Raw genomic sequence first — 15645 nt, forward strand, 5'->3', positions numbered from 1 at the left:
GGCATTTTATTGCATCATTAAGGAATCCCCTCAAAGTCTCAAAATTAAGTCCCTCTCTTCCCCATCATTACCATCATGGCTACCATGAGATCCTAAATAACTCATGTTAGTTGGGATTTAATATCAAAATGCTGGAAGAAATTTTCAAGACTATCCAGTCTAGCAGTCAGCTATATATAAATTAACTGTCACCAAGAATCTGAGGATACGATCAAGCTGAGTACTGACTGGCTCCATTACATTAGTGTCTACAATAAAGGTAAAGAGGGCATATCTAAATGAAAAGAACTCCATGGAAAAGTGCTATTTCCTCTCATTAAATTGACACTAAAACAGAAAAAACACATTCCTACTATTAAAATCCCCAAGATTAAAATATGAAAGGAAGTATGTTCTGAGCTATTACCATACGCCTTCCATCAGCTAAGAAACATGTATCTTGGAACTCTGTGAGAATTAGGAACAAAATGTAGATACACTACACTGAGTAAGATAAAAAAACTTTCATGATAAAAACTATCAACCTAATTCTCTAAAAACTAGAATCTTAATACTGCTCAGTTTTAGTAGAGAATACTGTAAAGTAATACATTTTCATAAATAGTTTATGTTAAGTGTAATTTCTTTTGGAAAACAAAAACTGACTAAGCCTGGACATCGTGGCTCAGGTCTGTAATCCCAACACACTGGGAGGCTGAGGCAGTAGGACTGTTTAGGGCCAAGAGTTTGAGACCAGCCTGGGCAACAGAGCAACATCCAATCTCTCCAAACAAAAAAAATTCAAGAAAAAGAAAAACTGATTAAAATCTCATTCCCTGCTTTGGTCAGAAGTGGAAGGCTTTTTACAAAATTAAATAATTCCAAACTGCATATCACATAATATCTGCAAGACTACCTATAAATAACCAACTGCACTTAATAAGTCTGTCTTTGAGACTATGTCATTTTTATTAAATATCCTTAAAGATGTTAATCCCATTAAATTTACAGACCTTGTTTTCTTTTTTATTTATTTATTTATTTATTTATTTATTTATTTATTTAGAGAAGGAGATTTGCTTGTTGCCCAGGCTGGAGTGTAATGGCACGATCTCGGCTTACTGCAACCTCTGCCTTCACGGTTCAACAGATTCTCCCGCCTCAGCCTCCCAAGTAGCTGGGACTACAGGTGCCCACCACCACGCTCAGCTAATTTTTGTATTTTTAGTAGAGACAGGATTTCACCATATTGGCCAGATTGGCTTCAAACTCCTGACCTCAGGTGATCCACCTGCCTCGGCCTCCCAAAGTGCTGGGATTACAGGCGTGAGCCACCGCACCTAGCCCACAGATCTTGTTTTCTTACAAGTGGTACATAGTGTAGAATTTCAGAGACTATCCATGGAAAGAAAAACCATTAACTTTGTCTAGGAATTAAAGATTACATAGAGGCTGGCTATAATTCTTTATCTCCACTAAGAAGAAAACTAGAACAACTGGCATAGGAATAGAGTAAAAGAAGGAAGACTTTTATTAAAAAGTAATTATTGTTGTGTTTAATACTTAGATGATGGGATGATCTGTGCAGCAACCACCACAGCACGTTTACCTATGTAACAAACCTGCACATCCTGTATGTGTACCCCTGAACTTTAAAAACAAACAAACAAACTGAGGTTTTCAGTGGGCATGTCCACTGGACGAAAGATGTTGTATCTAGGGAGGAGCTTTCCTCCTCCTTTATCTAGGCTAATCAGTAGGTGATATCAGTATGGTCTGAGCCAAACTTAGGTTGGCATGGCAGGACATTACCACATAAAGAAAAACTAAGCTAACAGGTAAATACACTGGGGATGATGGGAGTCAAGTTAATCACTTCTGGAGAAGGGAGTTACAAACATGAAACGTGGGAAAAATTAAAGTCAGTGGTGCTGGACTGGAATTAAGAGTTATCATGTGAACTCATGGATTCTAATATGGATTAAATATTAATACACACACATGTATTTCTTAGCTTTCTCCACTGAGAAGGCTGAGAAACAATAATGCCCACATGAATGAACATAACTAGTGTCCAAACATGTTCCTTCCACTTAAAGGAGAAGGTATTTCCTTTTCCTTGTATGCATGGCTCCTCGGAGAAATGAATGACTCTAGATAATGGCCGGGCACAGTGGCTCAGCCTGTAATCCCAGCACTTTGGGAGGCTGAGGTGGGTGGATCACCTGAGGTCAGGAGTTCAAGACCAGTCTGGCCAACACGGTGAAACCCCATCTCTACTAAAAATACAAAAATAAGCCAGGTATGGTGGCATGCACCTGTAGTCCCAGATACTCAGGAGGCTGAGACAGAAGAACTGCTTGAACCGAGAGGTGGAGGCTACAGGGAGTTGAGATCGCGCCACCCAGACTCTAGCCTGGGTGACAGAGCAAGACTCCATCTTGGGGAAAAAAAAAAGAAATACAAGATAAGTTAAGACCGTCTTGTTATACTAAAAAGCAGAGAAGTAAATGTCATAAATGTCTTCAAAGAATGATAGGGACATGTCAAAAAAAACAGAGGCCAGCTTGAAGGGACTCACATGGAATTTGGGACAATTGAAGCATCAAAGTCAGTCATGAAACATCATGGAAGTTACAGACTATAACCTTTTTGAGTAAAATAACTATTCATATGTACATGCTGATATAAATGAATATATAAATGTGGGATAAGAAATACTTCTAGCTCATGTTAGAAATCTTATTAATAAATTAGTCAAAATACCTATTAACTGACATTGCAGTGAAGAAATCTAGAACATCTTAACTAAGGCAAAATATCATTAATGTGAAAATCAACATCATATGTCTCCTGATATAATGCAGTAGGATTACAGCATCATTTCTGAAGCATTCTTGAAAACTACATACATCATTAACAAACATCAGACAAACCCAATATGAGGCACAAAGCGTCCTGTACTCCTCAACAAATACCAAGATTATGAAAGATGAGACTATGAAATTACTTCTATCGAAAAAGACTAAAGATTCGTGGCAACTCAATGCAGCACATGACCCTGAATTGAATTCTATACCCATAAAGGACATTATTTAGGTGAAATTTGAATGGGATTTGTGGATTAGATGGTAATTTCGGATCAATGTTAATTTTGAGATTTTGACAGATGTACTCTAACTATAAGAAAAAATCAAAAACACACATAGTTAAGTATTAAATGGTAAATGGGCATCATGCTTGTAACTTCAACTCAAACAGTACAAAAAATACATATACACATGTTTATGGGTAGGCAGGAGGAAGGAGGGAAAAAGGCATAGAGAGCGAGGACAATCAAGCAAATGTGAAAAACAAGGAATCTGGAAGATAAATACATAGATTTTCTTTCTACTTTTTTTTTTTTTTTAACTTTTCAACCTCTTAAAATTATTTGAAAAAATTTCTGGCAGACAGCAATCATTTGAAGTATGTTGCAGGGAAGCGCTGATAAACTCTTTATAGAAAAATAAATTTCTATATTTTGGGCAAGCATAAAAATGGTCTACTGAAGGCAGAAAAGTCTGCCTAAATAACTTTTCCAGGTCTCTTCTGGTCCTATGATAAAAGATCACCTAGAATTTAATAAGTACTGAAACTAATATTAATAAAAACACAATCTGATTAGCAATAAAGAATAATTTCTCTACTTACCTCCAAATGGGTTAAACATTTTTTTGAAGCAGGAGATAGAGGAGAAGTAGGCTGATAGGTACTACAGTGCCGTTTCTGTTGTACTTTCCTCTTAATTTCAGGCTCCACTTGTGATTCGGACTCTTCTGTTTTCTTCATTATACGTTCTAAAGGAAGGAGAAAAAATAAAGTTTAAGTTTTACTTAAAATAAGCTAGTGTTTCAACAAAAAAATAATCAGAACATAAGACCAAACAATAGTTACATTCTGGCTTACTCTTCTCTTATTTATTTTTCACTCCTCAGCAGGATCTCCACAATGTGGAACACTTCATTAAGTTATCAACATCCTCTTCACTTTAACTTCATTTTGTTCTACTAAGGTAACACAAACCTTTCCTGTGCCTAACCACTCACATACTCAACAAATCCTTTTTTTTTTTTTTTTTTTTGGAGACAAGGTCGCATTCTGTCGCCCAGGCTAGAGTGCAGTGGCATGCTCATAGCTCACTCTAATCTCAAACACCCTAGCTCAAGTGATCTTCCCATCTCAGCCTCCAAACTAGCTATAACTACAGGTATGCACCGCCACACTCAGCTAATCTTTTTTCTTATTTGTAGAGACAGGGTCTCCCTATGTTGCCCAGGCTGGTTTCTTTCTTTTTTTCCAAGTCACTTAACTCTAAGAGTAGTAATGAGAAAAATCTGAATTCAAACAGTACAATTGTTTGGTAAAGGAAACTAAACTAAGCCTGCCTCAAGCTAATTTTCTTTTTTAACTTCAGAACACACAAGGTAATTTTTCTCGACATTTTTTATGTAAATGTAATAATTTTCATTACAAATATAATTAGAAGTTTCAAATGATTTGATGAACTCCAAACCAGGACAATTTAAAATTTACCACAATCTGACTTTATCAGCAAAGGATTAAGTATGCAAAAGGCCAAACACGTTTCTAAAACATAAGTGAAGAATCTGTAAACCAAAATAACCTGCACAATCCTAGCTTTGTTAAATACTTCTACTTCTAGTTTCCCATATTTAATATTCTTCTATCGGTTGGTTTTTAAAAATAAGATTATGTAGACAAAAAAATCAACATTATCTAATATTTAGTTTGATATACAACACTGTCTTAAGAAACCTATATAATTATTCTTGCTTAGTGCAATCACGAAAAGTTTCACTAAGTGATTATCATCCTCTCATTGTTTGCATGTCTATTTTCCTAGACACCAAAGCTAGACGTTTAAGTAATGGATGACTACTCCTTGTCCCTTCATCTTCACTGCTAAATAGCTCTTAATTTCACTCTGTCTTCTCCAAACCCACTGCCACTACATTTCTGATGCTTAACTCTTGCCAAAACTGATGTCCTCTATCCCAATTTTGCTCCTTTTAAATCTTTCCCCACTACTGCCAAAGTGACCTAGTTAAAAATTGTGACTTTGTCATTCTAACACTCTAACTAAATTCCATCTCTTGGCAAGCAGAAGTTCCTGTTTCAATCTTACTTCCACTCAAACTTTACCTCAAAAAGGTTCATTTCTTCATATGTTCTCTCTTTCACCCTCACATATGCTGTTCTTTTCATAAGTGAAGCTCTGCCAATTTATGTGGTGAATTCAAACCCTTCTTTGTTAAGAAGCTGCCTCTGCCCCACTATAGGCATAATTAAGCAATCCTTAATTTTCATAGCTCTCATTTTATTGTTATTTGTACTTCTGTTCCCCCATTGTATTGCCAGCGCTGGGAAGAGCAGAAATGATGTTTTAGTCATGTGTTTTCCCAGTATCTAAAAACTGCACAAAGGCTTAATAAATGTTTCCTGGATTAATGAAGTACATGAGAAACATAAAACTATATGACACATTAAAAAAATTACAGGGGTCGGAGGAAGAGACATTGTCACTACGTCATCTCTGAAAATGGCATAACCTTTGACACACAGAGATAATGACTCATGCACAGATCTAGAACCATAAGGACTTAGCCTCTGGCCAGAGAGTAACTAAAAACTGCTTTTTTTCTCCCGAGATCTAAAATCTGAGGTTACAGAGCAGCTGCTCCAGTCCAGAGCACCCAGGTGTTGTTATTTTCATGAAGGCTAAGTTACTTTGTTGAAGAGCTATGCTGTGACACTATAAGAAGAAGGCAGACATTTTGGAATCCAGAAAATAAACACAGTTGTCTGAAACACACAACCAATTATTTGAAAAACTTAATGTACAGTAAAGCAGTCTTAAAACATAAGCCCCAACAAGCTTTTTTGGCCTTACTAAATTTGATAATGTACCCAAAGGAAAGCTTTTTTCTTATAAACATACTTCATTAATCTTTTCAAGCCACACAGTATCTTTGCACATTTTTTTGCTCAACCATGTATCTAATTAGTTTTCTGCTGCATTCTGGAGACTGACATTTAAAAAAACAGTATCATTTCATCTTGATTATGTAATCACTCTTCTCTTCACCACACCTATATCATCATGTCCATGTTACATTTTCTCTACCATCATAAGAGGGAAACAAACGTCCCAAGCTTTGATATAATGCAAAATTTTAATTGATAATAGAGAAAAATGACATTAAAATTCTGATCCCTACCTAAATCAAGGTTTTTAATAAGGTTCCGAAGGAAAGAGAAAAAGGAAGCAACGAAGAAGGTTAAGCTGAGACTTTCGAAAGCAACGTCATGAGGAGAAATGATAAATGACTGACAGTGTTATAGGAAACTAGAGAACAGAGAGTCAAGAAAAAACACAAAAAATGTGAGCCTCAGGATTAAGAAATTCCATTAGGATTCCATTTTCTAGGGAAGAAGAGAAAAACACTTGAGAAGATTTGGTAACTCAAGTAAAAATGAACTAGTCTCAAATTACAGCAGAAACATAAAATTGCAAAAAGCTTAAGATTGGACTGGTTCAAGGATGGCAAATACTTAATAAGTGGCCCGTGGAAGTTTTACTAGCTAAATGATCACAGAAGTGATTTTTGCTAGGCTGTTGTAGCCTCAAATCCCCAACAGATTACTCCAGAGAAGTATTTAAGATGAAAACCATGTAACATTATGCTGAATCCCTCTTACAGGGATGAGAAAGAGAATAAAGAGTATTTACCAAAGACCCTGTGGTAGGAACATGAAGATTAGGATAGTCCCTTCTAGATTTTGTAGCTCAATGTTTTGTTTTGTTTGTTTTTGTTTTTTTGAGATGGAGTCTTGCTCTGTCGCCCAGGCTGGAGTGCAGTGGCGCAATCTCAGCTCACTCGACCTCTGCCTCCAGGGGTTCAAGCAATTCTCCTGCCTCAGCCTCCTGAGTAGCTGGGATTACAGGTATGCATCACCATGCCTGGCTAGTTTTTGTATTTTTAGTAGAGACAGGGTTTCGCCATGTTGGCCAGGCTGGTCTCGAACTCCTGGCTTCAGGTGATCTACCCACCTCAGCCTCCCAAAGTGCTGGGATTACAGGCGTGAACCACCACAACCAGCCTAGCTCAATGTCTTTTTAAATACACTACACTACTTCCAGGTATGCACAAAAGGGGAGACTATGGAAGATATTACTGGGTAAGAGTGATCCATATACAGGTTGGATATAAATAGAACACATTTAAAAAATCAAGTTAAAAAAAATCCTCCATAAAAAGAAAGTTCATAGCAGCTTTATTCTTAATAGACAAAAACTGGAAACAACCCAGGTGTCCATCATCAGGAAAACTGGTAAGTAACTTGGTATACCCATACAATGCAATGTTATAAAGAAACAAACTATTGATGCAAGCAACAGTATGGATGAATATCAAAAAAAGATCCTGAAAGAAGCCTCACATGAGAGTATACAGTGCATTACTCCATTTACATGAAGTCCTAGAACAGATAAAATTAATCTACGCTAGGAAAAATCAGAACAATGCTTACATTTGAGGGGGAAGAGGTAGGGACTAACCGTGAAAGAACATGAGGGAACTTTCTAAGGTGCTGATACTATTTGTACTATGTCTTTGTGGGGATTCTGGTTAGAAAGGGATATGTAGTTTTCAAATTTTATTGAACTATATACTTAAGATTTACGTATTTCATTGTAGTAAATTTTATTTCAAAAGAAAGAATGTGAAGGCGATCTGGCTGTAACATCTGTCACCCCACTGATCGCCAGGGGTAATTGCGCTGATCTGGTTGGCTAGGTGGGTGTCTACTTCCTCCCTCATCGCTCCATGCGCATCCCTTCCAAAGCTGCACGCTGGGTTAAAGAGGATGACCATCCCTGATAGAGGAGGACCAGTCTTGGGTCAAGGTCAAGGGTACATAAGTAGCTGTGCTTCCCTGCTAGAACCTCCAAACAAGCCCTCAAAAGAAAATAAACTGTAAACAAATATTGAACTCTGGTTAATAATATGCCCACTGAAGTGTTTAGAAGTATACCAGGTGTCTGCAATCGACTTTAAAATGCATCAAAAAAATAAGATGAATTAACGTATAAAGGGATGACTAGAACAGAAAAGTGTTAATTGTAGAATCCATGTGGTAGATATACACATGTTCACTGTAGAAGTCTCAACTTTTCTGCATATTTAAACATTTTCATAATAGAAATTGTGGGAGAAGCAGGGTAAGAAAGAGGCTTAACTTTCTTATTTGAGATTTTAGTTGTGATACTAATATGCAGAAAAATAAGTACCCAGAGGACAGTGATAGAATACAAATGGTTATTTTTATAATGGTTATGTATTTGCTTTTACATTATTTTTTATAATCTTTCAAAAGAGAAAGACAAACAAAAAAAAAAAAGGTTTTCTCCATCATGTAGCTGCTGACTGACTTTCAACGCAAAATAAAACTGAAGTCATGTATCTACCACATTCTCATTATCTTCTTTAAAAATCACTTCTGGCTATATACTATACTTTTGGCCTACAGGATTTTGTAAGAACTCTTTAGCATGACAATCTACCTCTACTTACTTCTATAGCTTCAACTCTGGCTATCCTCTACCCATTCTCCAATTAAATATATCATTTGTTAAAATAAGATGAGACTCTCACCTGTTGTGCCTTTGCATTCCATCCTCATTAGGTGCAAAGCTTTTCCTCCTCGATTTGGTATGTCAAACTCCAACGATTCAAAACACAGCTTTACTTACATTTTGTTTTGTTTTTGAGACAGGGTCTCATTCTGTAGCCCAGGCTGGAGTGCAGGGGCGTGATCACAGTGCACTGCAGCCTCAACCTGTGCTCACTGCAGCCTTCACCTGCCAGGCCCAAGGGATCCCCCCACTTCTGCATCTTGAGTAGCTGGGACTACAGGTGCTCATAACCATGCCTGGCTAATTTTTTAATATTTTATAGAGACAAGGTCTCACTACGTTGGCCAGTCTGGTCTTGAACGCCTGGGCTCAAGCAATCCTCCCACCCTGGCCTCCCAAGGTGCTGGGATTACAGGTATGAGCCACCATGCTTGGCGTCATCTTTGTGTGTGAAGATTTAAATAAAACTCCAGAAAAGGGTAGTGACTACTCCTTTATGATACCACATTTTAAATTGGCTTTTACATACTACTTTCCAACTCTACAACAGTACGTTTACAAGTTTGTAGTCTCTCTAGCCCTTGAGTTTGCCAAAAACAGACACTGTCATTTTATAAAGACACAAGGCAAGCTTGAATTAATAATCACACCTAACTATCAGTGGAAAACTTACAAATATATTTGCAAAATAAACTACTTAAAAAAAAAACCACAACATTCCAAAAACATGAGGAGAAAAAATACAGTTGAAATTGATTCCTAGAGCAATTTATTAAATACTTCAGTAGGCATTCCTGACATTCACCCAAATGCATTGAGGGAAAACAAAGTTAATTAATAAAATAATGCTGTTAAATAAAAATGATTTACATGTAAAAACACGTAAATAAATAAAAATAAATCTACAAGGACTTTTGGAAAATAAAGGTGAATATTTTTAAAATTCCAGGGTTAGAAAAGCTTTACTAAACACAACACTAAGGAAACCCAACTTTAACAAGAGGTTCAGCCGGGCGCGGTGGCTCAAGCCTGTAATCCCAGCACTTTGGGAGGCCGAGACGGGCGGATCATGAGGTCAGGAGATCGAGACCATCCTGGCTAACACAGTGAAACCCCGTCTCTACTAAAAATACAAGAAAATTAGCCGGGCGAGGTGGCGGGCGCCTATAGTCCCAGTTACTCGGGAGGCTGAGGCAGGAGAATGGTGTGAACCCCGGGGGGCGGAGCTTGCAGTGAGCCGAGATCAAGCCACTGCACTCCAGCCTGGGGCACAGAGCCAGACTCTGTCTCAAAAAAAAAAAAAAAAATACAAAAAAAAAACAAGAGGTTCAACTACAATTACTATTTGACAACATTAGAAAAAAGTAAGGCCAGGCATGGTGGCTCACGCCTGTAATCCCAGCACTTTGGGAGGCCGAGGCGGGGGGATCACCTGAGGTTGGGAGTTCGAGACCAGCTTGACCAACATGGAGAAACCCCGTCTCCTCTAAAAAATACAAAATTAGCCGGGCATAGTGGCCCAGGCCTGTAATCCCAGCTATTCAGGAGGCTGAGGCAGGAAAATCGCTTGAATCTGGGAGGTAGAGGTAGAGGTGAACTGAGATCGCGCCATTGCACTTCACTTGGGCAACAAGAGTGAGACTCTGTCAAAGAAAGAAAAAAAAGAAAAGAAAAGAAAAGGAGTAACAGAAAAACCACAAAAGGGAAAGAAAGATATCTACATCAGAGATAACAAAGAGTTGCTAAATAAGTAATAAATAGGCAAAGGACATATAAATAAATGGACAGACATAAATAAAAGAAATTCAAATGGCCATTAAACCTGTAAGATATCTCACCAGTTACGAAGAAAATATAAGAAAAACATTTTGATCAGATTGGCAAAGACTAAAAGAATGATAATCTAAAGTTACTGAAAAGTGGGAGAAAATAGGCCGACTCAAGTAATACTGTGCTCAAGTAATACTGTGCTGGGAGCTAACCACCTTTACACAGGGCATTTTTTCTTTTTTTTTTTTGAGATGGAGTCTCACTCCATCGCCCAGGTTTAGAGTGCAGTGGTGTGATCTTGGCTCACTGTAACCTCGGCCTCCCAGGTTCAAGTGATTCTCCTGCCGCCCGGCTATTTTTTTTTTGTATTTTTAGTAGTGATGGGATTTCACCATGTTGGCCAGACTAGTTTCAAACTCCTGACCTCAAGTGATTCACCTGCCTCGGCCTCCCAAAGTGCTAGGATTACAGGCGTGAGCCACTGTGCCCAGCCACACAAGGCATTTTGGCATTAACATATCAAGTCTTAAAAATGTGTATATCATTTGTCCTTGAAATTTTATTTCTACGGATTTGATCTAAAGAAATATATCAAATATATAACATGAATGTACCAGTACAGTAATAATATTTTAAATGTCAAAACATTGAAAACAAAATTATGCCACATAAATATAGCGGGCCACAACATATTTATTTAAAAAAAGATTAGAGAAACTTGGATATAAAAATTTGTAGCTGGCCATGGTGGCTCACGCCTGTAATCCCAGCACTTTGGGAGGCTGAAGAGGTCGGATCACGAGGTCAAAAAAAATTTGTAAGGAAGTCTTCCATAAATTTAAGAACCATTTGATTCTTTTCATTTTTCTGAGATATGGTCTCACTCTGTTGCTCAGGTTGGAATACAGTGGCACGACTGTGGCTCACTGCAATCTTGACCTCCTAGGCTCAGGTGATCCTCCTGCCTCAGCCTCCCAAGCAGCTGGGACTACAGGTATGCGTCACTATACCCGGCTAATTTTTGTATTTTTTTGGAGAGTTGGGGTTTCATCATGTTGACCAGGCTGGTCTCAAACTCCTGGGCTCAAGTGATCCTCCTGCTTTGGCCTCCCCAAATGCTGGGATTAAAGGTGTAAACCACATGGCTGGTGCATTTCATTCTTAAACTTCCTTCAATTGTGTTTTCCATGCTGGTTCCATGTCTGTCATCTTTTAATAAGAGTGTAAAAACTAGGTATCATAAAGTCAACAAGCAAGTTACATACAGAACAGTACACACAGTATGAATACTGTGTATCAATTTTAAAAACGAGTATATGTGCATAGAGAAGGTCTGGAAAGTTATATATTAAAATGTTAACAACAGTTACCCTGACTGGTTGAAAGTAAACATGTGGCCAGAGCAGTGGTCCAAACCTGCAATCCCAGCACTTTGGGAGGCTGAAGTGAGCAGATCGCTTGATCCCAGAAGTCTGATAGCAGACTAGGCAACACTGTGAAACCTCACCTCTATAAAAAATACAAAAAATTAGTTGGATGTGGCAGCATGTGCCTGCAGTCCCAGCTACTTGGTGGTGGAGGTGGGAGAATCATGTAAGCCTAGGAGGTCGAGGCCGCAGTGAGCCATAATCATGTCACTGCACTCCAGCCTGGGAGACAGAGCAAGACCCTGTTTTAAAAACGAACAAAAGGCAAAAGTTAACGTGTGTTAAGTAGTGCTAAATTAGGTGATTGAGTTGTAATTACACAATGTAATTACATGAAGAATATAATTAAAAGTACATTCAGAGACAGTATATGTCTGTTCTCTCTAACAAGGATACAAAAAACAGACTGAAAAAAAAAAAGAGAGTTTAAGAAACAAATGACAGAGTAAGTGGGGAGAAAAATGAGATCTTAACAGTTGTTATTCTATATGTTTAGAAAATAATTTTAAAGCAACTAAACAAAAAAGCAACAGGACATGTGGTCTGACCAAAAATTACACTTAATGGTTTACAAACTTTAATTTTATAGTAAAGAACTGCTTATCAATGCTGGTAAGTACTGATATGTGGCTATAACTTATAAAAAAAAAAATCATACTAAGTGCCTCAAATTCAAAATAAATAAGGCAAAGAGAACAATAAAGAAAATCATGTTGAGTGTTAACTAGAAAGACCATGATATTGTTTAGGAAAAAATTATGCTTGGTCTTATGCAAGTAATTAGCGATCCTGCGGTTTGAAATCTCAATGTTTTAAAAATTATCTCCAAAGGAAATCATGAAATAAAATGCAATCCTCATATAACAATACATACAATATTATTATAGCATTGCTAATTATCCTACACCCAAGCATACATGTACCTACCTAACACAAAAGAAGCTGAAAACAAAGTTTACAAGTTAAATATATCAATATTCCTCTCCTAAGGTTTACAAGTATTACTCATAAAACCCTCATTTATTAACAATGAGTCCACAGGTATAAATAATTAATTATCAACAAATATATCAGGAAAGTACAGATCTTCCCTACAGAAGATTTTCAATCAATAAATGAAAAAGAAATGAAGAAAACAGAAAATCAGCATTAGACAAACATTAAGCAGTAATTGATGCCAGCAAGATCCACCAATGGATGTTAAAATCAGTGGGTGAAAGTTTGAAGAAAAACAGGGTATCTGCAGTTTTAGAGTATATCTCTTCTAAAATCTTTATTAAGTACCAAGGGAAAATAGTAATTTTACAGTGAAAAAACCCAGCAGAGAGTATCTTAACCAAATGATCATGGTTAACACTACCAATCCTAAGACATACTCAACATCACAGAATCCCTAAAATGATGCACTGAGAAGGCCACACATCACTTCTTGGGAAGTCTTGCCCCAAATACATAGACTTACTCTAATCCTAAGACATCATCCTCACCAAATTGAAAGGCATTATACAGAGCAACTGACTAGTCTTCAAAATCATGAAGGAAACTAAGAGAACATGACAAATACCATGTGGGATGACAGAATGAATCCTGGAACGGAAAAAGGATATTAGTGAAAAGCTGGTGAAATCTAAATAAGTTCTACAGCTTAGTTAGAATCTTGGTGCAGCACACCAACATGGCACAAGCATACATATGTAACAACCCTGCACGTTATGCACATGTACCCTAGAACTTAAAGTATAATAATAATAATAATAATAAAATAAAAATAAATAAATTTAAAAAAAAGAAAAAAAAAAGAATCTTAAACTCACACCAATTTCTTAGTTTTGATAAGTGTACTAGGATTATAAAATGCTAACATTAAGGGAAGCTGTGTGAAAAAATAAACATGTATGTCTCTGTATTAATTTTGTAAATTTTCTCTAAGCCTAAAATTATTTCAAAATAACAGGTTAAGGGCCAGGCACGGTGGCTGACGCGTGTAATTTCAGCACTTTGGGAGGCCGAGGTGGTAGGATCACGAGGTCAGGAGTTCGAGACCAGCCTGGCCAACATGGTGAAACTTTGTCTCTATTAAAAACACAAAAATTAGCTAGGCGTGGTGGCGGGCGCCTGTAATCCCAGCTACTCGGGAGGTTGGGGCAGAGAATTACTTGAACCCAGGAAGCGGAGGCTGCAGTGAGCTGAGATCACACCACTGCCCTCCAGCCTGGGCTACAAAGTGAGACTCCGTCTCAAAACAACAACAACAACAAACAAACAAAAAACCCAAGTTAAAAGAACAGTAAATAAGCATGCTCTTTTTTCTTTTAACTTGAGTATGCTTATTTACTTAATGAATGTTGTTGAATAAGCTTTAAAAATTATTTGTAACAAGCCTGGCTGACTGGCATCTAAAACCATTATTAGTGGGCCAAATCACTTAACGTCTTTGAAATGTTTTTTTTTTTTTTTTTCACTTTTGAGACTGAGTCTCACTCTGTTACCCGGGCTGGAGTGCAGTGGTGAGATCTCGGCTCACTGCAACTTCTGCCTCCCAGGTTCAAGCGATTCTTGTGTCTCGGCCTTCTGAGTAGCTGGGATTACAGATACGTGCCACCATGCCCAGCTAATATTTGCATTTTTTTTTTCCAGTAGAGATGCGGTCTTGCCATATTGGCCAGGCTGGTCTCGAACTCCTGACCTCAGGTGATTGCCTGCCTTGACATCTTAAAGTGCTGCGATTACAAGCGTAAGCCACTGTACCTGGCCAGAAATGCATTTGTTAAAATAAAAATAACACCTTTTGTACGGTTCTGAGGATTAGAAGTAACCTTCTTTGTGACAGAGCAAGAATACAGTAATGTACAGTATTTAAGAGTGTGGGATGTGGCATTAAACAGACATGGGTTCCAATACAAGCTTTGTCATTTACTAGCTCTATGTCCTTGAGGAAGTTTTTTAGCTTATAGGAACCTTGAACAGAAAGCTAGGATAAAAATAATGAAAGCAAAGCACTGGACTCAGCATATAACTGAGTAAGAGCTCAATAAAGATTTAAAGTATAACAGAATAACAGAAGAGAGTAGTCACTATTACTAAACTTAATAAACTTAGCATAACTATGCTTAGTATGTAAAGTATAATAATTCACATCTATAAAGACTGCCCATTATTAAGGATGAAATAAGTTTGGAATATTCTCTTCATAAAATAGAGAAACGTTCACTATATGCACAAAAGATTTTCACCCAAAGTAGAAAAAAAAACTGTGGGTGTTTTTTAAAAGCACATTCTTAGCTATCAGAATAATCCAGCTTTTAAAAATTATTCTATTTTAGAACTAAGAGCCATCAGAGCTATTTAAACAAGCAAAGGCATTGGAAAAACAAGATGGGCACACATTAAGAACCATGATTCTAGATAATGAAAACTGATTTTATGATGATATATTTTTTATAAATGTTATTTGCCCTTATTTTAATTTTTGGATTAATAACCAGTATATTGAAAAATATTTCAATATGAATATAAATTTATACTCACAATGATTTTCCAATATCTACTAGTAACACAGCTGTAGTAGGTGTAGTCTCTTTTTAATTGAGTGTTTCTCTAATGTATTCTAAATTTTAGGAGCAAAACCAGTAAGTGGAAACACAATTACATAATATAACATTATAACACAGTTTAATAAAACTCAATTTCAAAGCTATAGCTCAACTACAGTTACTATTTGCATTTGTAACATAACAAAAACGCTAAAATAATCAAAAGATTTCAAACTGT

General features: G+C 37.0%; 1 protein-coding gene across 8 annotated transcripts in view; it reads right to left on the bottom strand.

Moving 5' to 3' along the window:
- SENP6 (SUMO specific peptidase 6) overlaps window positions 1–15645 on the bottom strand; it is a 112362-nt gene that overhangs the window by 50773 nt on the left and 45944 nt on the right. For 7 of the 8 annotated variants that reach the window (XM_008006386.3, XM_038002157.2, XM_073022650.1 and 4 more), the window contains one exon: window positions 3673–3818. In XM_008006386.3, coding sequence (XP_008004577.2) covers window positions 3673–3818 — 146 coding nt within the window. Of the gene's footprint in view, window positions 1–3672; window positions 3819–15645 lie in introns of those variants that run through there. The other variant, XM_038002162.2, reaches the window with a different exon arrangement.

This window comes from Chlorocebus sabaeus, chromosome 13 (genome assembly GCF_047675955.1).
Source record: "Chlorocebus sabaeus isolate Y175 chromosome 13, mChlSab1.0.hap1, whole genome shotgun sequence".
NCBI classification, from domain to species: Eukaryota; Metazoa; Chordata; class Mammalia; order Primates; family Cercopithecidae; genus Chlorocebus; species Chlorocebus sabaeus.